This window comes from Pistacia vera, unplaced genomic scaffold, assembly GCF_008641045.1.
Source record: "Pistacia vera cultivar Batoury unplaced genomic scaffold, PisVer_v2 Contig347, whole genome shotgun sequence".
In the NCBI taxonomy this organism is placed as follows: domain Eukaryota; kingdom Viridiplantae; phylum Streptophyta; class Magnoliopsida; order Sapindales; family Anacardiaceae; genus Pistacia; species Pistacia vera.
In genome coordinates this window covers 2,623,954-2,651,443 of record NW_022196165.1, presented here as the reverse complement: position 1 = coordinate 2,651,443, position 27,490 = coordinate 2,623,954, and the positions used below count along the sequence as shown (strand labels likewise).

The 27,490-nt window shown below is 32.8% G+C and overlaps 2 protein-coding genes and 2 long non-coding RNA genes across 7 annotated transcripts in view; 3 read left to right on the top strand and 1 right to left on the bottom strand.

Moving 5' to 3' along the window:
• Window positions 1-27,490, bottom strand: part of LOC116139162 (toll/interleukin-1 receptor-like protein) — a 77,119-nt gene that overhangs the window by 5,483 nt on the left and 44,146 nt on the right. The gene's annotated exons all lie outside the window — the stretch shown is intronic.
• On the top strand, window positions 3,158-4,920 carry LOC116139167. The gene is made up of 3 exons (XR_004129406.1): window positions 3,158-3,294; window positions 3,569-4,114; window positions 4,456-4,920. It is a non-coding gene; the product is annotated as an uncharacterized LOC116139167 (long non-coding RNA).
• Window positions 14,042-15,547, top strand: LOC116139163 (toll/interleukin-1 receptor-like protein). Of its 2 annotated transcripts, none has more exons than XM_031424833.1 (3): window positions 14,042-14,190; window positions 14,443-14,978; window positions 15,319-15,547. In XM_031424833.1, exons 2-3 carry the CDS (start codon window positions 14,479-14,481, stop codon window positions 15,545-15,547), a joined length of 729 nt encoding a protein of 242 aa, XP_031280693.1. In that variant the 5' UTR covers window positions 14,042-14,190; window positions 14,443-14,478. The 2 variants fall into 2 exon arrangements, with proteins under 2 accessions (XP_031280693.1, XP_031280694.1); XM_031424834.1 differs by having other exon boundaries at window positions 14,045-14,190; window positions 14,451-14,978.
• Window positions 18,400-22,838, top strand: LOC116139165. 2 transcript variants are annotated; one of them, XR_004129405.1, is made up of 4 exons: window positions 18,400-18,668; window positions 19,166-20,442; window positions 21,335-22,510; window positions 22,641-22,838. It is a non-coding gene; the product is annotated as an uncharacterized LOC116139165 (long non-coding RNA). The 2 variants fall into 2 exon arrangements; XR_004129404.1 differs by having other exon boundaries at window positions 19,166-22,510.

Sequence of the window (27,490 nt, the reverse complement as noted above, 5' to 3'; positions counted from 1 at the left end):
CTGGCCTTTTTCGGCCAGATCCGTGGTAGATCTAGCCGGAAAAAGCTATAACGACGCGTTAACGTGATTTTTTGGCCAAATTCTGGTGGTGGTGGCCAGAATCTGGCACTGCAGGTGGTAGGGGTATTTTTGTCATTTTATATGTTGGGGTGTTTAATTAGATTAGTAAACCTATGGGCTTTTTAATAAATTTTTAAATTTTATCTCGTAATACTCCTCTAATCAACTATCTAATATTATTCTCAAAATCCTATCCAAAATAATGAACCAAATGCACCCTTAGAAATTTATGATGATGATTTTAAAAATTCCATAATCTTATTTCTCATATTTATGGTAGCTAATAAACATAAATTCCTTAATAAAATTAAGGGGTTTAAAACATAAACACCCTTTAATATTATATGCCCAAATATTATAATATGATGATGTTTTTTAATCTAATAGATAACCGTTGTTAGCATAATCGGTAATATGATATAGTATATCAAAACAATTCAATTTGATAAGTAGATAAAAAATAAATGAATCAAATGAAATAAATTTAATGAAAGATTAAATGATGGAAAAATATTGANCAGCTTTTGATTTTCTGTGTAAATGCCTTTATGCTGTATATTTCCATAGATAGCTTTACGTTACATATTTTCCATAGATAGCTCATCAGAACTTGTATTTAAACAGAATGTTACTAGCAATTCTATGTGTTCAAAAATCAAAATTTAGAGCAGTGTTTTCTTCTATATGGTATCAGAAGAGCCAGCCCTCTAACGAGATTCTTTTTTTTCCGATCATGGCTGCTACTCCTACACAATCCTCTGCTTCCGAATCATAAATCATCACCATCAACCCAACCACCACTATTAATGAAAAGCTTACCCTTGCCACATTCCCTCAATGGAGAGCTCAATTTGAAGCACTACTCATAGGTTACGACCTCATTGATTTTGTCACCGGAAATCGTCAATGCCCATCCATTGATGCAACCAACTCTGCTGCCTCTAAAGCCGCACACTCCCACTGGGTGCATCAAGATAAACTCCTTCTCCATGCCATTCTTGCTTCCACCTCCACAACAATCACTCCACTTCTTGCATCCTGCAAAACGTCTCAACAGGCCTGGTCAACTCTTACTCGGCTTTATGCGGGCAAATCTCGAACACGAGCCATGCAACTCAAGGAAGATTTAACATTGAGCACTCGTGGCAGTAGATCTGTCACAGAATTTCTTCAAGGCGTAAAAATAATTGCTGATGAGCTTGCAATCATAGATCACTCTGTTTCGGATGATGATCTAACACTATATATTTTAAACAGCCTTGGACCCGAGTTTCGTGAGATTGCAGCACCCATTCGTGCTCGGGAAACCTCAATGAAATTTGAGGAAATTCATGACTTGCTGGTTGGTCATGAAAATTACATCCGTCGACTGGAAGCCCAATCGGCAACTCTGCTAGCCACCGCCAACTACACTCAATGAAAAGGGAGCTTCTCTGGCAATGCTGGGTCCTTTTCGTAGAAGCACTCTTCAAATGGAAATCAAGGTCGTGGCAATCAAGGTCGTGGCAAGCGTGGGCCATCTGATTCGGGCTTCAAGAAATATAAGCCAAAATGTCAACTTTGTGATCAAATAGGCCATACGGCCAGGACCTGCTTCAAATTCAATTNAAACATAAATTCCTTAATAAAATTAAGGGGTTTAAAACATAAACACCCTTTAATATTATATGCCCAAATATTATAATATAATGATGTTTTTTAATCTAATAGATAACCGTTGTTAGCATAATCGGTAATATGATATAGTATATCAAAACAATTCAATTTGATAAGTAGATAAAAAGTAAATGAATCAAATGAAATAAATTTAATGAAAGATTAAATGATGGAAAAATATTGAACACAATTATTAAAGTCAAGTCAATAGAATTTATGTGAAAAAAAAAAAAAAAAATATTAAAAAAGTTATTTGTGAAACTTCGAAGAAGGCTCCTGCTCATAAAAAGTTACTTTTGGAGTCAATAGGAAATGATGAAAAATAATTAAAAGTTTGTGACACCTTCTAAGTTTAGGTATATGTCAGTCGAACTCTACAAGTTTCAAAACTTATAAACAGTACCCATATTAAACAGTGTCTCTTCAAATAAATTAAAGGCTAATATGTAATTTATATTTGCTGCATTTAATATTTTAATCCCCATGCATCAATAAATAATTTGTTACACACATTATGTGATAGAAATGTATATTTTTCAAGTAACCTACATATCAAAGTTGGGATCTTAATTTTGAATCTTAAGTGTTGTAAATGTTTATATGTCAATACAACATTTATCATAGGATAATAAGATAAGTGTGTGAAGAAAATAATGACTTGAAGAATGAAGAAACACTGACTCAATTTCTCCGGTAATCTTTTTTATTGAATTTAGAAGACAAAAATAAATAGGCTACAATGATAAGACAGTTCTGAAAAAAAATTCTCTTAAAAGAAAAAAAATAAAAAGAAATAAAAATGATTTGATAATTAAGGATTCAATTTTCTTGTAAAAAGAAAAGAATAATTAAAAAATAAAAACTCATAAAATAACAAGATACATTAATTGATACATAGGCTCTTAACAAGGAAATAAAACAATTAAATAAAATAGACAAGAGTAAGTATGTCATGACGCAAATCTCTTTAAAAAGAAACGGCTTGCATTTCAAAATGTTATTGTTTTTTGTCAATGAAGTATTGTCACAGAAATAACCACATTAATTGAGATCTAAAACTAGGATATAACTTTGATATATTCTGACATTACTAATATTTTTAATATTTAATTATTATATTGTTTACTTTAATAAGAGTTTATGGAAAATTCCCTTTTGACGAATTAATTTATTATGTATAGGTATTGATTAAAAATAAAAAAAATAATTTTATATGTTTTAATTAATTTTATAAGTACGTAAAATTTTTTAAGAAGTAGGAAATTTGAATTTTTTTATTATTATTATTTTTTTTTATTAGACAAAGACGGTGACAAAAAATTTAGATTAATAAACGTCAATATTTGGAGTGTCTCAATAGTTCTGTAGAATCCATGGGCCTTGACGTTATCATTAAAAGATTAGGGACTTCCATTAATTTATCATTCCTCCAAACGAGAAACGGTTCTGGATCTGAAACTTTGCAAGTTCTTTCAATTCACAGCACAGAAAAAACCTCTGCCTTCCCGATTTCATTTTAGTGTAAATCAGAAGCGTTCGTTGACGGATCGGATTAAAGTTCATCTTTCGGCGAAAACTGTAGGCTTCCTTAAAATCTATGGTTTTTATTTTGTGATTTCATTTTAATTTTAATGATCTGGCAAATCTAGTTGGTTTGTTTGAGAGAAAATCAGTGAAACTAATCATTCAACTAACTATAGGATCTTAAATTCAATTTAGCTTAAAATGTTTTCATCCAAGTTTAATTTTACAGATCTGCACAAGATCAGAGTTCGATACTAGATGTATTTTTGTACCAAAAAGAAAAGAAAAAAAAATTTCTGGGAATTAAATTTATTCTTTGTTTTTCCAGCTTTTCAGGCTCTTTCATAGAAGGAAATTGGTTGCGCAGACAGCACGTATAACTTGCCTGAATAAAGTTAGTTAACAATTGTTTTTATCATGAGCATCCCAAGAGTCTCATCAAATGGATTCCTTTCTCTCTTGGGTTGGAAACATGAAGTCTTTCTGAGTTTCAGAGGTGAAGATACACGAAAGGGTTTCACAGGTCATCTCTATCGTGCTTTGACTCGAAAAGGAGTTGATGTATTTTGGGATGAAAAACTTGAGAAAGGAGAACCCATTTCATCGGAACTCCTTGATGCAATCGAAAAATCAAGAATCTCAATTGTGGTTTTCTCAAAAAATTATCTCAAAAAATCAAACTTGAGGTAGGACAAATTATTATTCCAATTTTCTATGATGTGGAGCCATATGTGCCAAGACATCAAGATGGAGAATTTCAAGAAGCATTTGCTGAACATGAAGAAAGTTTTAAAGAGAACAAACAGGAGGTGGAAGTATGGAGGAATACTTTGAAAGAGGTGGCCAATCTCTCTGGATTTCCCTTGAAAGATAGGTAAATATTCTTTATTCTTCTCAACAATATAGAGAGCTTAATATTTCTTCTTGGTATTTCTTGAACAGAAGTACTTCTTGGAGTTAGTTGAATCAGTTAGCCAGAATTATGAATATTTTGTTAATTCTTGCAATATTTTCAATGGAAGTAGGTAGAGGGTAGTGGATGTGTTGTTGTGTTGTGATAGTACATGAATCATATGAAAAAGGGATTTGAGATGGTTAGTTAATTAGTAGTATGAATATGATGATGAGTATGATTATTAATTATGTTTGATGAAGAGTACGTTTAAGATTTGTATTGTGGTTTATAATGTATGAATTTAATAAATTTTGGTGCAGGTACGAGTCAGAATTGATAGAAGATGTTGTTAACGAAGTGAGAAGAAAATTAAGTGTTTCAGGTTCAAGATTGATGAACTTGAAGAAAGTATTAGTTGATGTGAGTTCATGTCTAGAGCAGCTACGGAAGCAGGCAGAGATACGAAGGCCAAGGGTTCAATGGAGGCAATTGATAATTGCCCAAACTCTAATGCCCTTTTTTTTTTTTGAGCTTTTTATAGAGTTTTGATCGTATCTTATTCGACTATTAAGAGGCACTTTTCTCGTATACCTGTGGACCACAACAACGTGAAAGGTGTTAAAATATTTGTGGATGTTCCACCGCCACATGCTGAGCTGCCACATTTTGAGTTTCATTGACCACTGTTTTAGGCTTCTCTCATTGGCTATTATGATAACAGCTTTGTATTTGATTTGGCTTTCTTTTCATTGACTAGTAAGATGGTACCTTTTATTGTGTAAGAATTTCAATTTGAATTAAAACTTAAATCTCATCTCATCTGCCAACTATTAATTATATTTTTACGGTTACAAATTCACCTACTAACTGTACTCATTTCAAGTTTGAAAAACAATTCTTGATTAAATTTCAACTGAAGACTAATTTTTAGTGAATCAAGAGAATATTTGTTTTCTATTTTCAGGTGTCATTAATTAATTAGTATAAAAGAGGTAAGTCTTAAACTAAACAAAAACTATTATAATATATATATATATATATATATATTTTTTTTTTTTTTTGAAGAGAGAAAATCAACTCCTATTTTTTATTTTCTTAAATAGTCTATACACTACAGGGCCAGCCAAAGTCATTATATGCGGAGAAAGAATATATTGTATATAAATTTCTAAAAGCTTTATCTTTGAATATATAATAAGATTATTGAGCTTAAGAGAATCTACGAAAGTGAGCGTGCACTAAACCTATTCTCTAAATTTAATATTGATCTTCAAGTTACCTATTTATATCTATTATATTTTATATTTTATATCAAATTTACACGTGTAAATTTTAAAAAATATTTACCTACTAAATTTAGTATAAAATAGGTATAATTTAATATTTACCTATTTTGCAAAATACGTGTAAATCCAATTCATATTAAATTTACATTTACATTTTTATTAAATACAGTAAATATTTACCTGCAAAATACGTGTAAATCAAATTTATATTAAATTTGAATTATACCAATTTCGCTGGTAAATCAAATTTAATAAATAGGAGTTCATTCTCTCTCTCTCTCTCTCTCTCTCTCTCTCTCTCTCTTTTAAATTTAATATAAATTTATTATAGTAAATTCATTAATTTTAGCCTTTTAGTATAATAATTTTAAATGTATTTGACTAATAAATTTATTAAAATATAAATGTATAATATTTAACAAACGGGATGATATTTACCATCAAAGTATAATATTTCATTTTATAAACTGATATCTTTTGGGTCATTCAACCTTGAATTTTAAGTTATTATAGGTTAACCCGATGTGTATTTAAAAAATGTATAGGATAAATAAACTTCTAACCAATGTTTTAAAACCCAACCCAGGGTGCAACCCGGCAAAGTTTCCGAGTCCCCGATTGATCGGTTTGATCGCTGGTCAAACCAATTGACAAAAAATTTTAAAATTCAGCAAATACACCACTAAAAATTATATGTAAGTCCCTATATGTTTGAACTTTATCAAACACACCCTAAATGCAAATCGACCGGCGACCGATTGGCGACGGCAACACCCCAGATGCAACCCAATCATCCCCTGAGCCCATTTCCACTAAAATCTACCCAAGATCTGGCCGAAATAGGTTCGATTTAAGCCAGATCTCACCGACGCCTGCGTGGGCATTCCAGGCCAGATCTCATCCACGCCGGCGGCGACAACCCTCCCCATCACCCAGGAATCACTCCCCTCCTCCTCCCGACCAAAACCCACCTCACCCCACCCCCGTTAGCCTCTCCAATCGCCAGTGAAATCCCATCGTTGCCGCTGCCAGATTTGTTCGATTTCCGGTCGATTTACTCACCAGAAATCAATGATGTCACCACCATTACATTCACCGGCGCTTTATCTTCAAAAGCCCTAAGGTTCCGACGGTCAATTGCTCGCCAATCATCCACCCAAATCCTAGGGTTTTGGGTGAATAGGAAAAGTATAAACCCAGCCCGTTGAAGCTTCTAGGTCTCAGTTGAACAGGTTCAACCAGCCGAGCCGGGCTGGGTATTAAAACAATGGTATAAACTCGGCCCGTTGAAGCTTTCGGGTCTTGGTTCAACCGACCAGGCCGGGTCGGGTTTTAAAACAATGGTTTTTATTGATAACTTCAGTAAATTTACAGCCTTTCACAAGTTCAATCTAGGGCCACACTAAAGTTTTCAAGGAGGGAAATTTACAGCCTTTCACAAGTTTAAGAGAGGGATGAGTCCCTCCAATCTTATACAGATAGGTTTACCGCGAACTCCACAAAGTGGCTCACACTCCTGAAGAGTCCGTTCAGACTCTCCTTATTGCAGGGGTTCGCCCGTAGACTGACTTATGAAAAGAGCTACAGTTAGAGAACGATGTTTCCCTCACTCGTTTCTACGACCTCCTTGAGAAGTATCTCCGAATAGAAAATTTTACGACTGCTCTCAATCGCCACAACCCCAGGCCGTCAACCAGTGTTTCCGGCCGAGGGGAGAACAGTAGAAGGGCTGATCGCAGTTGGGCTAATGACGATCAGCGAAAAGGGAAGAAATAATGATTCGAGCCCAAAAAGTCTTACGCCCCAGTTCTTCGTCGCAATCGCGACAAGAATCAGTACACTTCTTTGAATGCCTCAGTATCAGAAATTCTGGATAAATCAGGGGAGGTCAGCCTGCTCGGAGAGTCGGAGCCCATGAAGAATCCCCTTTCAGCCAAGAACAGCAAAAAGTACTACCGCTATCATCGGGACAATAGGCATCACACTGATGAGTGTCGGGCTCTCAAGCAAGCAATTGAAGACCTCATCAAACATGGGCACTTCAAAGAGTATGTTGACGGTCCGACTCCCGTTCGAGAAAAAGATCAAGAGGAACAGGGGAAGAGGTGTCGTGGTCGCAAGGGCCTCTACTATGTAGGGATCATTTTCAAGAGGCCCCACCTTGTGGGGAACTCTTGAGATTCCTAGGAAAGGTATGCCCGGGAAGCTCGCCATGACCCCTTGAGTGTAATGAGCATGGCGCCGCAACCTGCTAAGATCCGCAGGGAAGAAGAAATTACCTTCTCTGAAAAAGATGCAATACGACTACATCACCCCCAAGACGATGCACTCATCATCGCGTCTAAAATAGGCCAATGCGAGGTCCACAGAATGCTGGTCGACAATGGGAGCGCCGTGAATATCCTATTCCAGTAAGCCTTCAAAAGAATGCAACTGGACGAGGCAGACCTAAAGCCTACCTCATTCCCCCTCTACGGTTTTACCGAGGATCACCTGATTCCCAAGGGAACGATTTGCTCCCCATCACGTTGGGAGAAACCAATGAAGTGACAAAGGTGACGGAGGTCTTGGTGGTAGATTGTCCGTCCGCCTTCAACAGCATCCTGGGATGACTTCTACTACGGAATTTCAAGGCTGTCACTTCTATCTACCATATGAAAATAAAGTTCCCCACCCTGATAGGAATCAGGGAAGTACAAGGATCCCAACGTGAATCTCACGACTGCTACATAAAGGCAGTCCAGATGGCATGCAAGGGAAAGGGGAAGCTAGTGGGCCCCCCTGAACACGCCATGACAATCAATAGGATCGAGCCACTATCTAGACCAACAGAGGATAACATGGATCCTCGTATCCAGGAGTGTCTTCACAGCGGGCCAGTTGAGGACCTGTCTGAGGTATTGGTCGATGAAAGCGAGTCGACCAGAGTATTAAGAATCGGGAGTAATCTCAATTCACAGCTCATCAAAAACTTGACGAGCTTCCTTAGAAAAAACATCAATGTTTTTGCATGGACTTACGCCGATATGATCGAGATCAACCCGAGCGTAATATGTCATGCTCTAAACATTGACAATGCAGTCAAGCCAGTCCGCCAGAAGAGAAGCAATGAACCCTTTTGAACGGGTTTATTCGAGAGGTACTTTACCCGAGTTGGGTTGCCAACCTGCTTTTAGTAAAGAAACCCAACGGAAAATGGCAGACCTGCATCGATTTCACCGACCTCAATAAAACTTGTACAAAGGATAACTTTCTCCTGCCGAGGATCTACCAGCTCGTTGATGCCACTTCTGGGCATGAGCTACTGAGCTTTATGGATGCCTACTCAGGATTTAATTAGATCTCGATATACACATCAAATGAAGAGCATACCTCGTTCATTACAAATCGGGGACTGTATTGTTACAAGGTTATGTCCTTCGGCTTGAAGAACGCTAGGGTAACTTACCAGCGGTTGGTTAACCGTATGTTTTCCGAACAAATCGGCAAAACAATGGAAGTCTATGTTGATGACATGCTAGTTAAGTCGCATGCCGCTTCAGATCACATAGCACATCTTGCCGAAATGTTCGATGTACTCCGAAGGTACAGAATGAAACTCAACCCTCTCAAGTGCTCATTCGGGGTATCCTCGGGAAAGTTCCTGGGGTACATGTTAACCAACAGGGAATCAAAACCCTAAAAAGATCCAAGCTCTCCTCGATATGAAAAGCCCTGCCAACAAAAAGCAGGTCCAGAACTTGAATGGCAAGATAGCGGCTCCAAGTTGCTTCATATTGAGAGTAATAGATCGTTGCTTACCATTTTTTAATGTGCTTAAGGCCAACAGGAATTCGAATGGACTCCAGAGTGCGAACAAGCCTTTCAGAGTATAAAGGAACACCTTGGAAGACCACCTCTCCTGTCCAAGCCTCTTCCTAAGGAAATTTTACTTCTGTACCTATCCGTCTCCCAGCATACGGTTAGCGTTGCCCTCATCCGTAAAGAAGACAGAGTTTAGTGGCCAGTATATTATGCAAGCAAGCGACTGTTGGAAGCCGAGATACAGTACCCAGAGATGAAACGATTAGCTTATGCCCTGCTGATTGCCTCTAGAAAGCTACGACCTTACTTCCATGCCCACACAATCCATGTTCTGACCAACTACCCGCTCAAGAAAGTCCTTCAGAAGCCAGAGGCTTTAGGTAAGTTGCTTAAGCGGGCAATGGAACTGAGTCAGTTCGATCTGCATTACAAACTAAAAACAACCATTAAAGGGCAGGTTGTTGCCGATTTCATTTCGAAATTCTCATACCAATCTGATCGAGGACCCGAGCAACCAACTGGCGAGGTTGTCTAAGAAAACACTTAGAAACTATCAACCTGGAGTCTCTATGTTGATGGTTTCTCGAACAGAAAAAGGATCGGGGCAGGTCTTCTCCTCCTCAATCTCGAAGGGAAGCGCATTCATGGAATCCTTCGGTTTGGGTTCTAGGCTACTAACGATAAGGCTGAGTATGAAGCGCTACTATCTGGTCTGCGACTAGCAAGGGAAATGGGATCCGAGGTGATCAGCATTCACAGCGACTCCCAGTTGGTCGTTAATCAGATCTCGAGAGAGTACCAAACCAAGGAAGAGAACATGATCAGCTACCTAAAGAAAACAAAGGCCGCACTCGAGCCTTTCAAGCACTTCACGATCACGCAAATCCCGAGAGATAGTAACTCTATTGCAGACACCTTGGCAAAGATAGCCTCATCGCTACCAACTACAACTAATGATTTGATTTATTATTATGAATGTGAGAAACATTATAGGCAGCATTCAAACTTGTCATTTTTGTTTTTAGTATTACTCAAATTTGGTTGGGATCTGATATCTATTGTACCATCTTCATTGGATTGAGCACACAGTCTGGATTAAACAGCTGAAGGTCCCTCTTTTTTGTGGTCACTGCCCAATGTGTTCCATTGTGTTTTTGAAATGTGCTTGTGTTGACAAATTTAATGTGGAGTATGCTGTTCTTTCCAAAACCTTGAAAGCTTCTTGTAGGTATATCTCTCTGTGACAATGGATTATATGGTATTTGTTTGTCTTTCTTCTCTTTTGGCGAGTCTTCCTTTGTATGTGCTGCTGAAACTTTAATTATTCATCTTGGATTCTGAATTGAAATCTCTGTGATTCCATTGCCATGTTCTATTCTTGATTTTTTTTTCTGTTATTTTTGCGTAGGTGGTGGTGATGGTTATGATGATGATGATGGTGATAAATTTTGATACTAGTGTGTGAAGCTCAATCAACATAGAGACGGATCAAAGAAAAAGCACTTGCATCAAATGTTTTGTTATTAATTATTATGTATTTTGTCATTTGATATGTAAATACAACATCATGTTTGGATTTGGACTTTGAATTGTTGTTAAATACTTAAATTATGTTAGGATTGTTGTTGAATTTGAACTTTGAATCATGTTGGACAGTAATTAAATTGTTATTGTCTTATTGAAAAATAGAAATCTAAAAAAAAAATTGTTTTTTTTTTTAAAATATGCTAACGTCATTATGATGTGTGATGATGTCACCGGTCCAATCAACGGTCCAACCGGTTGAACCGTGACTCGACCATCAAAGCGGTTTGCCCTCCGATCTGGTTTTTAAAACAATGGTTTCATGATATTTTATTTAAAAAAAAAAAAACTGTATTTCGCCCCTCAAAAGTTATTTTTCTCTTATATTTATTTTAGACAAGCTAAGCTTGGATGTTAGGATAAACACTATAGAAAATCTATTGTTACAAGTTTAATTTCACAGATTGAATAAATGATCAGAGTTTGAATGTACTTCGAATGTATGCATATTTCATTGATACATGTACATTAAGATAGCTTGTTTATATCATTTTTCTTCTGTGGAAATCCAAGTGAAAAGAATTAATTTCATTGATATAACCTGAAATTGAATAAAATTTAGAAGTGAAACATGCACATAAAGATGCCATGAAGATTTAGAAATTCATGATGAAGATTTTAAAAATTCCATAATCTTATTTCTCATATTTATGGTAGCTAATAAACATAAATTCCTTAATAAAATTAAGGGGTTTAAAACATAAACACCCTTTAATATTATATGCCCAAATATTATAATATAATGATGTTTTTTAATCTAATAGATAACCGTTGTTAGCATAATCGGTAATATGATATAGTATATCAAAACAATTCAATTTGATAAGTAGATAAAAAATAAATGAATCAAATGAAATAAATTTACTGAAAGATTAAATTATGGAAAAATATTGAACACAACTATTAAAGTCAAGTCAACAGAATTTATGTGAAAAAAAAAAAAATATTAAAAAAGTTATTTGTGAAACTTCGAAGAAGGCTCGTGCTTGTAAAAAGTTACTTTTGAAGTCAATAGGAAATGATAAAAAATTATTAAAAGGACACCTTCAAGTTTAGGCCATATAATATGTAACTCTACAAGTTTCAAAACTTATAAACAGTACCCATATTGAACAGTGTCTCTTCAAATAACTTATAAACAGTACCCATAAATAAATTATGTACAGGTATTGATTAAAAATAAAAAAAATATTTTTATATGTTTTAATTAATTTTATAAGTATGTAAAATTTTTTAAGGAGTAGGAATGTTTTTTTTTTATTATTAGACAAAGACGGTGACAAATAATTTAGATTGATAAACATTAATATTTGGAGTGTCTCAATAGTTCTGTAGAACTCATGGGCCTTGACGTTATCGCTAAAAGATTAGGGACTTACATGTAATTTGTCATTCCCCCAAAGAGGAACGGTTCCTGGATCTGAAACTATGCAAGTTCTTTCAATTCACAGCACAGAAAAAACCTCTGCCTTCCCGATTTCATTTTAGTGTAACTCGCGTTCGTTGACGGATCGGATTAAAGTTCATCTTTCGGCGAAAACTGTAAGTTTTCTAGGCTTCCTTAAAATCTATGGTTTTTATTTTGTGATTTCATTTTAATTTTAATGATCTGGCAAATCTAGTTGGTTTGTTTGAGAGAAAATCAGTGAAACTAATCATACAACTAACTATAGGATCTTAAAATCAATTTAGCTTAAGATGTTTTCGTCCAAGTTTAATTTTACAGATCTGCACAAGATCAGAGTTCGATACTAGATGTATTTTTGTAAAAAATAAAAAAATTTCTGGGAATTAAATTTATTCTTTGTTTTTCCAGCTTTTCAGGCTCTTTCATAGAAGGAAATTGGTTGCGCAGACAGCACGTATAACTTACCTGAATAAAGTTAGTTAATAATTGTTTTTATCATGAGCATCCCAACAGTCTCATCAAATGGATTCCTTTCTCGCTTTGGTTGGAAACATGAAGTGTTCCTAAGTTTCAGAGGTGAAGATACACGAAAGGGTTTCACAGGTCATCTCTATCGTGCTTTGACTCGAAAAGGAGTAGATGTATTTTGGGATGAAAAACTTGAGAAAGGAGAACCCATTTCATNTGCGTTAAGCTAAAATATATAATATTTTTTTATTAAATTTAATATTCATATTCCACATTTCCACTCACTAACAGTAAATCTTGCTATTGTTGTTGGTCAAGAAAAATGCAAAAAGAATATGGTTTATATTCTTAATTTTCAGTTTTTTCATTTTATTTATTATTATCATAAATATTATAATGCCTAATCTAATACCTAAATAATAATTTTTAATTAACTCCTTATACCGTATATCTTGTGTAATCCATCACTTTCTTATAACATTGAATTAGCTTTTACGTATATATTTATAAGTAACATAGTAAATATTCTACTCTTAATAAAAATATTTTTTATTATTAATAGGAGACTCAGTTTTTCAATTCCTAATAGTTCTCACACCCTTATAACAATTTTATTTCTTTTTTAATTAACTTTTCTAAAAAGATACAATTTTATAAGGAAATAATAAGGAAAGCAAGTCATAATATCTCAAAACTTTTAAATGTGTTACAAATGTCAAATTTGATTAGCATAAGAGAGTTCTATCACTAAAAAAAAATTGTATAAACGATTTGTAAATTCTAATTTAACGTAAACTTGTCATAAGAGAGTTGTTAAATCTATAAACTTCTCATAGCCTTATGTCAAATTCTCACGGCCTAATCTATAAAAATTAACATCCGGCAACCCTAATATATTTTATTTTCATTAAATTTAATATTCATATTCCACTCACTAACTATAAATCTTGCTATTGTTGCTCGTCAAGAAGGTGCAAAAGGAATATGGTTTATATTCTTAATTTTTTAGTTTTTTCATTTTATTTATTATTATCGAAAATATCATAATACATGTTACACTGTTAACTTTAACAAATAAAAATTAAGAAATGTACTTTTTTTCTTTTTTGACCTTGAGGTTTACTTTACAAACCATTAGGGTTCTAATGTTCTCTCAAACTTGAGAGCTAGTCCATGACAATTACCCTCGAAAAATTAATAAATTATATGGGTTTTGGATAATTTGATCAAAAATAATTATAAGTTTTCATTTTAATTCAAATATATAGTTGGAAACTTGGATGGAGATTAAAGCTTGGGGTGTTAATGTCAGTTCATAAAACTTTCTGGTATTGAAATTATTATTAGAACTCTGCGGTGTTCACAAGAAGCAAACAAGCAAACGTCTTGAGGTCACAACGCAGAAAACCTTTCGGCTTTTGCTTTGTTGACTGATCGGTTCAGAGTTCATCTGTCGGATTTCAATCAGTTCATCTTTAACTCTTGGTTGCAACACCTTCAAATCTGTAAGTTGTCGAACATTCTTGTTTCATTAAATCTATGTTTTTGATTTCTGGTTTTTCCATTTTAGTTTGAAGAAGCTAATCTTAGATAAATGAACTAATCTTTCAACTACATGGGATCTGAAAATAAATTTATCTTGAATATATGTTGATATAAGTTTAATTTTATAGATCCACACAAGATCAGAGTTTAAGAATACGATTTTTCTTATGTTTGAGAAATTAGATTTATATTTTGATTTTTCAACTTTTCAGTTTTTCAGGCAGGAGAAATTGTAACTTGCCCCAAACATGAGCACTCAAAGAGTCCCTTCATACGGTTCTTCTTCTTCCCGTAGTTGGAAATATGATGTATTTATGAATTTTGAAGGTGAAGGCACTGGCAAGAATTTCACAGATCATTTGTATGTTGCTTTGGATCAAGAAGGATTTGAAGTATATAAAAGTGACAAAGAAATTGAGAGAGGATCACCTGTTTCACCAGAAATTGTAAGAAAAGCAATTGAAGAATCAAGAATTTCAGTTGTTGTTTTCTCCAAAAGATATGCTTCTTCTACTCCTTGTTTGGATGAACTTGTGAATATTAGTGAATGTAAGAAAACGGTGGGACAAATGATTATTCCAATTTTCTATGATGTGGAGCCATCTGTGCCAAGATATCAAATTGGAGACTTTCAAGAAGCATTTGCTGAACATGAAGAAACTTTTAAAGAGAACAAACTGGAGGTGGAAGCATGGAGGAATACTTTGAAAGAGGTGGCCAATCTCTCTGGATTTCCCTTGAAGGATAGGTAACTATTCTTTATTCTTCTTAACAATATAGAGAGCTTAATATTTCTTCTTGCTATTTCTTGAACGGAAGTACTTCTTTGAGTTAGTTGAATCAGTTAGCCAGAATTATGAATATTTTCTTAATTACTTGCAATATTTTCAATGGAAGTAGGTATAGGGTAGTGGATGTGTTGTTGTGATGGGATAGTACATGAATCATATGAAAAAGGGATTTGAGATGGTTAGTTAATTAGTGGTATGAATATGATGATTAGTATGATTAATTATGTTTGATGAAGAGTACGCTTGAGATTTGTATTTTGGTTTATAATGTAAAAATTTAATAAAATGTTGGTGCAGGTACGAGTCAGAATTGATTGAAGATGTTGTTGAAGAAGTGAGAGGAAAATTAAGTGTTTCGGGTTCAAGATTGATGAATTTGAAGAAAGTATTAGTTGGTGTGAGTTCATGTTTAGAGCAGCTATGGATGCAGGCAGAGATTCGAAGGCCAAGGGTTCAATGGAGGCAATCATCAATCGCCCCAACTCTCATCCCCCTTTTTTTTTTTGAGCCTTTTATAGAGTTTTGAAAAAAATGTATGCCAAAATATTCTGTCAGGCGACAGATTCTGTCGGGCGACAACGACGTGAAAGGTGTTAAAATATTTGTGGATATTCCACCGCCACATGCTGAGCTGCCACATTTTGAGTTTCCTTGACTCACCTGTTTTAGCTCTTCTCATTGGCTTTATGATAACAGCTTTGTATTTGATTTGGCTTTCTTTTCATTGACTAGTAAGATCTAGCTTTTATGTGTAAGAATTGCAATTTGAATAAAAATTTAATCTCATCTCATTGCCAACTATTAATTATATCTTTACGTTACAATTAACCTACTAACTGTACTCATTTCAAGTTTGAAAATCATTCTTGATTAAACTTCAACTGAAGACTAATTTTATTGAATCAAGAGAAGATTTGTTTTCTATTTCAGGTTTCATTGATTAATTAGTATAAAAGAGGTGTCATCATAAAAATATAAATACTAATATTCTTAAACTAAACATAAACTTTTATAGTAATGTGTTATATATATATTATATTAAACAAAACGAGAGAAAATCAACTCCTTTTTTGTTTTTTTAAATAGTGTATACAGTACAGGGCCAGCCAAAGTCATTGCATGCCTCAAACTATTATATGTGGAGAAAGATATATTGTATTGTATATAAATTTCTAAAAGCTCTTTGAATGTATAATAGATTACTGAGCTTTAGAGAATCTAGGAAAGTGAGCGTGCACTAAAACCTCTCTCTAAATTTAATATTGATCTTCAAGTTACCTATTTATATCATTATATTATATCAAATTTACATGAGTAAATTTCAAAAATTTTACCTATTAAATTTACTATAAAATAGGTATAATTTAATATTTACCTATTTTGCAAAATACTGTGTAAATCCATTCATATTAATTTACATTTACATTTTTATTAAATACAGTAAATATTTACCTGCAAATACGTGTAAATCAAATTTATATTAAATCTGAATTAACTATTCTCTGGTAAATCAAATTTAATAAATAGGAGTTCATTTTCTCCTCTCTCTCTCTCTTTAAAAAAAAAAATTAATGTAATTTTATTATAGTAAATTCATTAATTTTAGCCTTTTAGTATATTATTTAAATGTACTTGACTAAAAAATTTATTAAATATAAATGTATATATTTAACAAACGGGATGATATTTACCGTCAAAGTATAATATTCATTTTATAAACTACTGAATTAAATCTAAATGAATCAGACAAAGATGCTTAAATAAAATTATTTTTTGATTTATATTTCATTTCAATCTCCTAATTTAAATGAAGTAAAAAAAGTAACAATAATAAATCCAAATATAAACAAAAACATGGAAAAATCGTACATTATTTCTAAGTTATCTCATAGTAATTATGTGTTAAATTATCTTTATATATTCTGATATGTATGAGCTAAATTAGCCACATCCAGAGGGCCACTTTAAGTAAAACAAATTAAAAAAAAAAAAAAAATTGCTTGGAACTTGATAAGTTGCGTTGCCTGAAGAAAAAAAACGCAACGATTGCAAAAACCCCTAAAAACCCAGTTTGTTTAGATTAGTTCTGACAAGCAGTTTGCTTTAGTTTCTCTTCAATGGTGGATATGCTTCGGTTTAGATCGAGTACTTCACTCCATTGAATGCATGAAAGTTGATGAAGCAGGACAATGCCAATACTAATAGTAGCGACAACAATTTGCAAATCACGTGTTTCTCCGACCTCATCAATGATGTCACTCTCCATTCTCTAGTCTAGGACTGGCATTTGGCCCGCCCGCCCCAACGAGTGGGGATTCCCTAAAATAGTCGGGGGTTGGTCTTTGGGACATAGGTGGTCATGGCTCGAGGAAAAAAATTAGATGATTAGTTATTTAAATATCGCTATCATGTTATTACGAACTATTGTGTGTGTAAATGTTATCATTAATCAGGGTTTTGGGACATAGCGGCTCGTAAATTAGATCTTTAATATCAGTGGTATAATTACAAGAGAGGAGACAACATAAAAATGACATATTCTCGATAAAAAATGTTATGCCAACCAGGTTGGTGTAGCAGTGTCATAAGAACTAATCAAATTAAATGTTTTTGCCGCCTGGATGCAGCTTGTCCCACAAGGACAAGGGTAAGGTCATCTCGTAGACAGGTGAATGTCAGGCTATGATTGGGAATTATCCACCTGCTGAAGCTATGCGCGATTGGATACTTTTCGTACAAGCTACCAATGGAAAGCATGTTAAATCGTACCACACCTCTGCATCAAATCATGATTGCCATCTTGATCCTCCCACTATAAAAGAGGGCTCTCTCTATTACAGGATTGGCTCATTCACCATCTAAACTCTCTCTCTCTGTCTCTGTCTCGTCTCTCCCCTCTCTTTCCATTTATTTCTCTATTGTAATTCAGTGTCCAGCATGTGACCTGATGTACCCACTATTAATAATTACAGTGGACGTAAGATTCGCCTTGGGACATCCAACACTATAAAAGTGTTGCCCGCTCCATCTCTCATTTTGCACTTCCGTATCATGTGTGATTTATAAGTCCTTTAGTATTTACACGTGTGAGTCATTGATACAAATCAAGCAATTAACAAGAATATTATTTTTTTATGAATGATCAAAATTTGATAATTTCACAAGAAACTTACAAATTGGATAAGATCTGTCAGAATAGAACAAGTATCATTTTTAAGATAAAGATTTTCGTACGTCGTATTTCAATAATTACAAATATCCCTGGATTCATTGTATTACCTACTTGCCCTTGTTATAGTTTTATAATTACGGATTACCCTCATTTATCAACCCAATTTTCGCCCCACACCACTGCACAAAGTCACAACAACTAGTCAACCCTAAATCCCCAGTCTACTGCCGTCGTCCGTCCTCGTCATAGCCTCTTCACCGATTCCTTCTCCACAAACCGTAGTCTGGTACTTTCATCGCCTCTTCGCCGATTCCGGCCTCCACGAACCTTAATCTGCTACCGGCATCGCCTCTTCCGAATCCGGCCTCCATGAACCGTAATCTGCTCTAGTCATCGCCTCTTCGCCGATTCTGGCCTCCACAAACACTAATCGGCTACCGTCATCGCCTCCACGATTCTACGTTTCCCGATTCAAGTATTTTTCCCACCGTTTATTTGTTTTATGGATTGTTTTGTATTGCCTTTATTCTCCCTAGTTGTTGCATGGCTTAAAGTATTTTCCCTTTTTTTCCCTCTTTTATTCTAATTTGAGTTTGTTTGTCTTTGAAATTGGAGAAAGAGATAGCTAGTTGGTTTATGGACTTTTGAGTCGGTCAATGCAGAATATATTGTGTGGCTTTCTTGATGATATTTGGGTTAAATGGGAAACTTGCTTGAATGGTTGTTGTTTTCCATGATGTTGGATGAACTTTTGAAGTGTTGTTTGAGGTTTTTAAGTGGACTGAAATTGGCTGTTGGTGTGTTAAAATGTTTTTATGCACGTATCTTCAAGTATGAGATGTTGCATGGTGGGTTTTCAAGGGATCTCTTGGAAAACAATTTTGTGGTTTATGCATGTATCTTATATTCTTTCCAATTATATAAGTAATCTGATTTTCTTTATGTATGTAATAACTTGAAAATTGTGTACAGGTTGTTTGTTACAGTATGCGATGTTGCAGGATGGGTTTTCAAGGTCTCAATCAGGATGGTTTTGAATTAGTTTTTTTAATCAGCACCAAAAACACAGATTGAATTTAGTGTTTCTTATGGTTTTTTGAGGAAAAAGTTACATTTAAGCTCAACTTTGCCATATTGGTGGCTATGGTGCTAATTGTGGTTGATTTGATTTGATTTGATAAATATTGGTTGCCACAAGCATGTTTCATGCATAAGTTATCCTGTTGCAGCTTAAGCATCTTTTCGTTTTGGACTTGATACTCTTTGTGGTGCCCTCAAGTTGAATTAAATTGTGTTTGTCAATTTGTTGTTGGATGTCAAATTAAATTGTGTTTTCCACTTTATTTAGGATAAAAGTGATTGCGAGTGCAGCTAATGCCATCATTTAAGAGCTCTAGACTATATGTTCTAATTTGTCCGCCTTTTAGAAGGTTTTTCAAGTCTTGTGATAGGAGTAAAGCTGTGACTTGACAGAAGACAGACGACAGAAGATTTATTATTTGGATTTAAGATGTGTTACTGTTATGATGTTTTTGTTGGTTAATGATATAATTTTCATGTTATTTGTTTTGTTAAATTCAGTCTGCACTGTTTTGCAGCGTTAATCATAAACATGTTTTGGGGTTTGAGAAATTTACTATATAATATTCTCAGGATAAAATTATATGATACTGTGGAATCATCTTTATTTAAAGCAGTGGAACTTGTTCAAATCAATTTTATGATACTGCAAATACCATTATTAATATGAATAAGTCTGATTTTTAAATTTGTAATAAATAATTGTCTCTGGGTCATTTTATTAATATTTGTTTTGATAATAATTGAAAAAAATGCTATTTATATAATGGATACCTGATTTCAAGAAGCAGTATGCGGGGAATGAGTGGGGAAAACCCCTGAATTTGGGGCGGGCTGGGATGGGGATGGGAGTCTCCACATTCCCCTGTGCCGGGCCTAGGGATTCCCCAACATCCCCGTCCCGGGGATGGGCTAGACTAGGGGAATCCCCTTGGGCCCTCAGCCCGGACCTGGAGATAGGGATCCCCAGCCTCGGCCTGGCCCGTGCCCGTGCCCGTGCCCGTCCCTAGGTTCTAGTTCTACTACTTGTACATACATAACTGTAATATGCATAACCATAGAGAGCAATAATTTACTTCGATTTTTGTTGAACAAAACAGATATATGCTTGGATTGGTTGTAACTCTGCCAAATTTGGCCGCTTATATGCAGCCGCGCCTAGTTGGCCTGTAAGTTTATGTAATTCAATGTTTATTAGTAAATTTGAAATTATGAAAATCATCTTTATTATAAATTTTTAAATGAATTTTCAGCTAGCAATATAGTTAAATGAAACCAAAACATTGTGTAACCAAAATATCTGTTTGGTGTTAGGACCAATGTTCCAAAAACCGGAATGGACTATGACCTGTTCAAGGGTCCGGTTTTCGGTTTGACCGGCTGGATTGGTCGGTTAGACCGTATTCTGTAAAATTATTTTTAGTCCCTAGAGGTTTGAAACTCATCAAAAACACCCTTATAATATTCCCTTAAGGTTTGAAATCTGTCTAAAACACCTGTGTCGCGCAAAGAAGCTGGTGAGTGGTGGCGGCAGCGACGATCGACGGCCAATCGAAGTTGGAATCATGGGGCTTTTGATGTATAGGTTCCGGCGAATCTTATGGTGGTGCTAGGGAGTTCCGTCGTCACCGGAACTTGCCGGAATCAACAAAAGAAGCCTGATGGTCGCGTGAACTTTAGGTGGACGGTGAGCGATGAAGGCTAGACGACGGCGACTGAAAATGGTTGGGTTTTGTCGTGGAGATGCCGTCACGTCGAATGGTGGTGTTTTATTCGTCGAACGATGCCGGAATCCGACGAGATTGAGCAGCGATTGGACCGCGACTCGGCAGTATTTCGGTGGTCTGACCGCGGTTCAATCCGGTTTAACGGGAAATAACGGTTTTTGTGAGATATCGGACCGGAAATACCGTCGGCTCCCGGTCGAACCAGTCTGACTGGACGGTCCGGTCCGGTTCTCAGAACATTGGTCAGGACACCAGTAATGTAGTATGAACCTAGAAGGAAAGAGATAAAGTAAATGAGATTTTTCTTATTGTAATTTTTTATGATGATGCACAGAAAAATACAGTGATTGTTAGTTCAATAATTGGAGGGGTTTCTGACAATATTGGATCCGGCATTGCTCAAAGATTGGGTATATATTGTGTTTATGAGTTGGATTACATGTTTTATAGTTGTAGAGGTTTTTGTGTTGGCTGATATAAATGTTTGTGGCAGTGACAAAGACTGGTCTCAATGTGATTTTGGCTTGCAATATAGCCAAGAATAGTCCTATGATTGAGGTTTGGTTCCTCTCATGTGTTTGTGTTTTGGTTATTGACCTTGTTATGTGTGATTCACTTCTTTTTGTTGTTGTGTGTGTTTAGAGCTTGTAGCTATATATGTATTGAGTTTTTACGTAAATGCGGAGAAGAAGTTGGTTGAGAAGCTGATAAGTTTGGGGTATTCTAGGCCAACATCTTCATAGCAAAGAGGGACCACCTTTCTGTTTGGTTGAAAGTGCCATTATGATATATGTTCCTGTTGAAACAGAGGAATTATTAAAGGGGTTCAATGCCCATATACTGATTCACTGATAGTAATTTGTTTTGTTTTCCTCAATAGTTGATATTCAATGATTTGGAGGTGTTATAATTGAATCTTGAATAGCTCAAGCTTTTTCCTTATTAGGAGCCCTGTCTTGTTACACAAGAAAGGTTACTGTTATGAAGAACATTTCAATTTTCCCTTATCCGGTTTGTAAACAGTTGTTCCTATGAATTCTGTGTGCATTGATCTTGCCGCTTTTTCCTGTTTATGACTGATGTGATTTCTGTTGCTACTTATGTAATTTATTAACACATCTTGTGGAACTGATGGTGCAAAGCTGCCCTTTGGATCAATGAGACAAGTTGATTATAATGGCTCAATTTCAGGTCTGAATCTGTATTCTTCAGTAACCCAACACACGATGCCAACTTTTTATCTGTACAGCCATCTGGAACCCAACACATCATCCTCCCTGAATATTAATATTTGTAATTTTGTTGACACCTCCAAGAATAGAATTGATACTTATTAAATGTTCAAAAAGTAATCCTCTTAAGCAAAGGATAAAGTACCTTTAAAAAAATTTTAAGATTGGAATATTAGCTTCCTTCTGTTCCTGATAAAAGACTATGAAGCTGATTGGTGTAACCTGTATCTCTACAATTCAACAAATTGCCATGGACGGAATCTTTGATGATAAGGATGGTATGCTCTTCTCTCCCTACATGAGTGTGTTGTTTTGTGTAGTTAGTGGCTATGATATTCATTAAATGATTTCAGCTCTTACCTCAGGTTCTTCTTGTTAGGAATATTTTCATCAACATCAAAATTGCAGGGATCATAAGATCTACGTCAGATGCACACAACTCATTACACTGTCAAAATCAATTATTTTCACTACTATGAAGAATGCAGTGGAGAAATATGAATCTGGGAATTTGAGGCCGGAGGCTACAAATGTTATATTTTCTTTCCCATAAACCAAAGCGTATGTTTGCGAGGTGGCATTTGTTATGTTGTTTGAAGTTTAAATATCTGAATTTAACTGAAATTTGAATAGTCTAAATGCAAAAATTTTAAGATATTTTTTTTAATGTCTAAGGGGTGAGCACGGGTAGCGGGTAGAACCGGAACTGGGGGGTAAGAACCGGAACCGGAACCGGAACATACCCAGAACCGCACTGTGGGTAGGTTCCGGTTCCAATTTTTGGAACCGCTACTGTGCGGTTCCGGTTCGGTTACCCTGGAGGAACCGGAACCGGAAGGAACCTGTAAAAAGGGTACCTTTTGGAAACTGTAGGGGTACCCTGTTTTGGAAACTGTTTGGAACCTGTTTGGAACTGTTTTGGAACCTGTTTGGAACCTGTTTGGAACCGTTTGGAACATTTTGGGAACGTTTTGGAACCTATTTGAAACCTGTTTTGGAACCTGTTTTGGAACCTGTTTAGAACCTATTTTGGAACGTGGACTATAAGAATATTGTGAAATATAAATAATGGGGAGGAGTTTCATTATTTACATATAAAAAAATTTAAATAAAAAAAAGTTAAATTTTTAGATAACCTAATTAATAAATATGCGATACAATTATACTTATACATATAAATTACACCATATTAAAGCTTAATATTTATAATATTATATTAAAGTTTTGATCATTAAGTGAATTTGGAATATGATCCAATTAAAAGTGTTTTACATTTTAATGTTATTAAAAGAATTATTTTTGAATAAAATAGTATTTGATTGAGTAATAATTATTTAGTTATTTACTTCATTATCAAGTTTTAAGTATATCTATAATAAATTAGTAATAATTAATATATGACAAATTGATAAACATTAATAAATTTAATTACTAGTTAAATTCATACTTAATCAATTATACATTAAATTATAGTTAAATGTTACTTTTAATTATAATTTATAACATACTTAATTGATTATAGTATAATTAATTATAGCATTACATTAATTGATTACTACTAAATTGCTTTATTAAAACATTAGTACAAACTTAATTAAATATTAAAAATTTAATTAATTATAATATTACATTAAAATATTATAGTATGATTATTTAATAGTTAATTCACTATAACATTACATTATAGTATGATATATAATTAATTAAATATTACATAATTAAATAATTACTTAATTGATTATAAGTTATGATATTATGTTTTAAACATTAGTAATTACTAATTTGCTACATAAACATTAGCACAATACTTAATTAAATGATAGAAATTTAATTAATTATAACATTACCTTATAAACATTTCATTATAAACATTAATTAAACATTACATTACAGTAAATAATTACTCAATTAAATTATATATTATATATTACATTATATATTATGACACTTACTTAATATAGCTTACATAGTTAAATGATTATATAATTACATAATTAGTTATGAATATAACATTACATTATAAACATTAGTAATTTACTAATTTAATATTATTACATTAATTAATTAAACGATAAAAATTTAATTATAATTAACATACTATACATTTATAATTATTACTTAATCATTAAACATTCTTTATAAACATAGTATATTAATCAAATGATTTGAAATTTAATTAATTAATATTAAATTATAGATTATAGTATGATTATTTAATTCATTATAGCATTACATTTACTATTATAGTATGATCATATAATTAATATAACATATAATTAACATAATTTAATTAATTATGAGTTATGATATTATATTTTAAACATTAGGAATTACTAATTTCTATATAAACATTAGCACAATAATTAATTGAAGTAAGAAATTTAATTATTATAAATTTATTATAAACATTCATTATAAACATTAATTAGCATTACATTATAGTTAAATAATACTCAATTAAATTATAATATTACATTATATTATGATCACTTACTTAATTATAGCATTATATAGTTAAATGATTACATAATTACTTAATTAGTTATTATTTTAACATTACATTATAAACATTAATAATCTACTATACTATTAATTACTAATAACGATTAAAATTTAATTAATTATAACATATAATATTTGTAATATGATACTTAATCAATTATAACATTCCTATAAACATTAGTATATTAATAATGATTGAAATTTAATTAATTATAATATTAAATTATAGATTTGTAGTATGATTACTTAATTCATTATAACATTACATATACTGTTTAGTATGATCATATAATAATTAACATTACATAATTAAATAATAAATAATTACTTAATGGTATGAGTTATGTATTATATTTTAAACATTAGTAATTACTAATTTACTACAAAACATTGCACAATACTTAATTAAATGATAAGAAATTTAATTAATTATAACATTACCTTTAAACATAATTAAGCATTACTATAGTTAAATAATTACTCAATAAATTATAATATATTAATTACATTATATTATAATCACTTACTTAATTTAGCATTATATAGTTAAATGATTGCATAATTACTTAATTAGTTATGAATTTATAACATTACATTATGACATTGTAATTACTATACTATTACATTACTTAATTAAACGATTAAAAATTTAATTAATTATAACATTACTTTTATATTTGTAATATAATTACTAATCAATTATAACATTCCATTATAAACATTAGTATATTAATTAAATGATTTGAAATAATTAATTATAATATTAAATTATAGATTTGTAGTATGATTACTTAATTCATATTAACATTACATTATACTATTTATAGTACGTCATATAATTAATATAACATAAATAATTAAATTATTACTTAATTGATTATGACATATATTATAAACATAGTAATTTACTAATTTTCACAATATTTAATGAATTATATAATTTATAATTATAACATTATATTATAAATTATGGTATGATTATTTAATTAATTATAACATATTATAAAAAATATTATAATACTAATTAAATGATTAACAATTTAATTAATTAAATAAATAATATATACTTAATTAATTATAACATTACAATTACATTGGAGTATGATCACTTAATTAATATAACATTACAATTACATTGTAGTATGATACACTTATTTAATATAACATTACTTGTTTCTAATATTAAATTTACTAAATTATATTGGTATATATAATACACAAACCAATTTAACATAAATTAATAAAATTAAAACATTATAATTATTAACTTATCAAATAAACCCCCGGCAAATGGCAATGTTGTAATAGTATTAAGAATGTGGTTTGTTAAATGATTTTGGTGAAGTTATTTATGTAATGTGATGAATAATTGTTTGTGTTTGGTTTTGATTGACGAATTTTATGTGAATTGTGATGAATTGATTGAATTCAAGCGTTGTTCGAGATTACAGGTTATGAGTTACATTGGACACAAATGAATGAATAACGAAAATTTGTTAGGGGTGTATTTGTAAACTTATAAGGTGTTTTTGTTATTTTTTAAACTAATAGGGGGGTAATTGATTTTTTATAGGGTACCCTGGAAAGGAACCGGAACCTGCATTTTAGGTTCCGGTTCCTTGAATTGAAGAACCTGTACTGTGCGGTTCCGGTTTCGGTTCCTTTTTTTGGGAACCTGTACTGTGCAGTTCCGGTTCCGGTTCCTCGGAAAAGTGCAGGGTACCCGGAACCGCTCACCCCTAGTCTAAACGTTAAGTCTTAGCAGATCGTCAGTTTGACAAAATTTAATAAGATCTTTTTTAATGTTGTAAATACTTTTTTATTTCATTGTTCTAACATAAATTTATGAAAAATAATTAAAACAGGATATTTGAAAAATGAATAAATAAGCCATTTTATTTATTAAACTAAAAGTTATGAAATTGATTATTCAATAAAAATAATTAAGAAATAAGAAAATTAATAAGATGGTTGAAAGAATTGATTTAAAATATGGTCCAAATTCTTGCTTAAACATATAAATGGGCTTTATGAAGGTAAGAATTAGAATAATTTTACAGGTGTTTTTGAGAATTAATTTGAGGCAAATATTTCAGATCTTTTCAATTAAGATAAAAACCAATAGTTTAGGGTTTTTGTTTCTTTTTCATTTTTATAAATATGTATGAAGTTGTAGATCAAATACTCTAAAAACACCTGAAGGATTTAAATGCAGTTATATTCAGACATCATACCTGAAAACAAATTTACCCTATGTATGAACATATTAATTGATTTTGGTTGCAGTAGTAAGTCCACAACCATCTTCTGCGGGGACATAGCCATTGCATTACTGATATTATCTTCTTATTTTCAAACCCCATTAACATATTAATATATTATGCCCACACTTGCAGGAAACTGGTTCTCTACCCAAGCGTAATAAAAGCAAGAATGGAAAAGAGCATATTTCTCTGTACTTAGCGATAGCAGATGCAAGTTCTCTCTGTCGTGGTTGGGAGGTCTATGCAGTTGTCTGATTGTTTTTGCTTGATCAGAATAAGGACAACTACTTGATAGTTCAAGGTTAGTTTATTTTATAAATTGGGACAAAGCCAATAGACTTTACATCCTTTTTCCACTTAATTTTACTTGATGACTTGTGTATGTTGTTTGACACAATTTGTGAGAAAAATTGTCAGCTTTTACCTGTTGAGTTATTTTGGTGTCTAAAATAGTTGCTCTTGAACATCAAAGAACTTTTTTCTCCCCCTCTC

Bases quoted from the DNA above. Each gene is read 5' to 3' on its own strand.
- LOC116139163 (XM_031424833.1), top strand. From the start codon at position 14,479: ATGAGCACTCAAAGAGTCCCTTCATACGGTTCTTCTTCTTCCCGTAGT. The intron at 14,979-15,318 runs GTAACTATTCTT...ATGTTGGTGCAG, and splicing joins GGATTTCCCTTGAAGGATAG to GTACGAGTCAGAATTGATTG.